Source organism: Calidris pugnax, unplaced genomic scaffold, assembly GCF_001431845.1.
Source record: "Calidris pugnax isolate Ruff unplaced genomic scaffold, ASM143184v1 scaffold42, whole genome shotgun sequence".
Lineage (NCBI taxonomy): Eukaryota > Metazoa > Chordata > Aves > Charadriiformes > Scolopacidae > Calidris > Calidris pugnax.
The window spans coordinates 1,221,202-1,223,840 of record NW_015090920.1 but is presented as its reverse complement, the minus strand read 5'-3'; the positions used below and the strand labels follow the sequence as shown (position 1 = coordinate 1,223,840).

The 2,639-nt window shown below is 50.7% G+C and overlaps 1 protein-coding gene across 1 annotated transcript in view; it reads left to right on the top strand.

The window, feature by feature from the left end:
• Positions 1-672: 672 nt before the first annotated feature.
• Positions 673-2,639, top strand: part of HPSE (heparanase) — a 23,954-nt gene continuing 21,987 nt past the window's right edge. Inside the window, exon 1 of the mRNA XM_014949809.1 lies at positions 673-681. Coding sequence (XP_014805295.1) covers positions 673-681 — 9 coding nt within the window. The remainder of the gene's footprint in view (positions 682-2,639) is intronic.

The window sequence follows — 2,639 nt, the reverse complement described above, 5'->3', positions numbered from 1 at the left end:
TATCTGCTAAATATAGTAAATAAAGGAGCAGTAAATAAAGGAGCAGATGATAACGAGTGGGCAACTGGCGGTGTGTCCCGGCGAGGCCACCCTTTGGGAAGCAAGCTCGGTAAGAAACGTGGATGAAGCTCAGGTCGTGGACTTCAGATGAAAATGTAGATGAAAAAAAAAAAAAAAAAAAAAACATTAACGGCGACGTTAAGTGTCCTTCTTTAAAAACCCAGCCGTTTTAATTTATTTATTTTATTTATTAAAAACTTTTTAATAGTGTGGGTGTTAAGCAACACCTGCCCCGTGGCCGCAGGTCACTGTCTCCTGAGAAGGCTCCCAGGCAAGGCCAGGTGTTGCCAAAGAAGGAGGAGTTTGGTAACAGCAAGTTACCAAAAAAGCAACTTAACAGGGAGTGAGACCTCCATTAAGACACAAGGAAAACTAAAACAGACTATGGAAATAAATGCTGAGAAAGGTTATTGAATCGGAAGGGCGAAAAACTGAAACAGCCTGGTTGTTTCCTGTAATTAAAGGTTGTAGGATTTCATCATGTTCCTACCACAACAAGACTAACGTCACGTCTGAGGAGGCAACTTCATTCCTCCTCACTAACGGAGCATTCCTGAAGTGGCAGTTTGTAAAAAGGAAATTATTTTCTTTTGGCCTAGGGACAACGTTAGGATGTCTTTGGTACGGCACTAAAAAGAACTGAATACTGCTGAAGAAGAAGAGAAGGACTCCCATATCCACAACAAATAATACTAGAAATCCTGCTGCTCTGCAAAGGCACCCTTTGAACCAGGGTGGATGAAAAAACCTACGTATTGTTTCATTAAAATATTGCCTATTAAATGGAAGTTGCTGTTTGAAATGTCTCTAAGTACTTGAGGTCATCTGGGGGGAACATGTGGTGCTGTGAGAGTTTGGCCATGGCAGGACATGCCCTGTTGTGTCACAAGCGTCTTATTTCATTAGCAAAGTAGAAGGCAAAGCAAACAAACAGAGAGAACACATGAAAATTAGGAGTAACAGAGGTCAGGAGGATTGCCAACACTACGCGGGACGGGGAAACGGGAGGAGACAGACATTGAAGAAAAAATTCACACTAAATTTTAAAAAGAAACTTTGAAATCGGTGACCCAGGCACTTCGGAAGCAGAACACAAGACTTCAGGTGTCTACAACATCTCGGTCAGTGGTCAACCCACCCTCTCACCACGCTGTGTGGCTGAATGACAAGGTGGCCCCCTCTCCCCGCACATCAGGGATGAGCAGATGAGCAGCAGCGCTCTCCACTCGCCCCTTTTTTCCCACTTTCATGTCCAATGTGATGCCGGGAGCACAGGACAGGGATGGGGATGCCCTCGGCTGCGCTGGTCCCTGGGCTGGTGTCCACCAACGCGTGCTCCTTCCCAGCACCCTTCACCAGGGGCACATAGAATCACAGAAACATCATGGTTGGAAAGGACCTCTGAGATCACAGAGTCCAACCACACACACACACAAAAGACCCCCACAATCTCGGGCACTAGAGCATGCCCTCAAGTGCCACGTCTACACGCTTCTGAAATCCATCCAGGGTTGGTGACGCCGCCACCTCCCTGGGCAGGCCCTTCCAGGGCCTGACCACCCTCTCAGGAAAGTCATTCTTCCCAAGATCTCATCTAAACCTCCCCTGCCCCAACTTCAGACCATTTCCTCTGCTCCTCTCATGATTCCCTTGGGAGAAGAGGCCAACCCCCACCTCTCTCCACCCTCCTGTCAGGGAGCTGGAGAGGGCAAGGAGGTCTCCCCTCAGCCTCCTCTTCTCCAAACTCAACATGCCCACTTCCCTCAGCCTCTCCTTGTAGGACTTGTTCTCCAGACCCCTCCCCAGCTTGGTGGCTCTACCACTGCACGGAAAAGCTGAGCTGCGCTTCCAGGATGCTATTGCAGCCCAAAGCCCCCTGCCTTTTTCAGGGGGTGAGGGGGGAAGTAGAATGATAGAATCATCTAGGTTGTAAGAGGCCTTCAAGATCATCTAGTCCAACCATCAACCTAACTCTGACAAAAAAACATCACTAAACCATGTCCCCCAGCACCATGTCAACCCGTCATCTGAACACCTCCAGGGATGGTGCCTCAGCCCCTTCCCTGGGCAGCCCATTCCAAGGCTTGATAGCCCTTTCCATGTAAAAATTTCTCCTAATCTCCAAGCTGAACCTCCCCTGGTCCAACTTGAGGCCGTTTCCTCTTGTCCCATCGCCTGGGACTTGGGAGTAGAGACTGACCCCCCCCCTGGCTACACCCTCCTTTCATGGAGTTGGAGAGAGCGAGAAGGTCTCCCCTCAGCCTCCTTTCCTCCAGGCTGAACACCCCCAGCTCCCTCAGCCTCTCCTCACAAGACTTGTTCTCCAGACCCCTCACCAGCTCCGTTGCCCTTCTCTGGACCCGCTCCAGCCCCTCAATGTCTTTTTTTGTGGGAAGGGGCCCAAAACTGGACACAGCCCTCGAGGTGGGGCCTCACCAGTGCCCAGTCCAGGGGGACGATTGTCTCCTGAGGCCTACTCGCCACGCTGCTCCTGACACAGGCCAGGATGCTGGTGGCCTTCTTGGCCACCTGGGCACACTGCTGGCTCCTGTTCAGCCCACAGGCCACCAACACCCCCA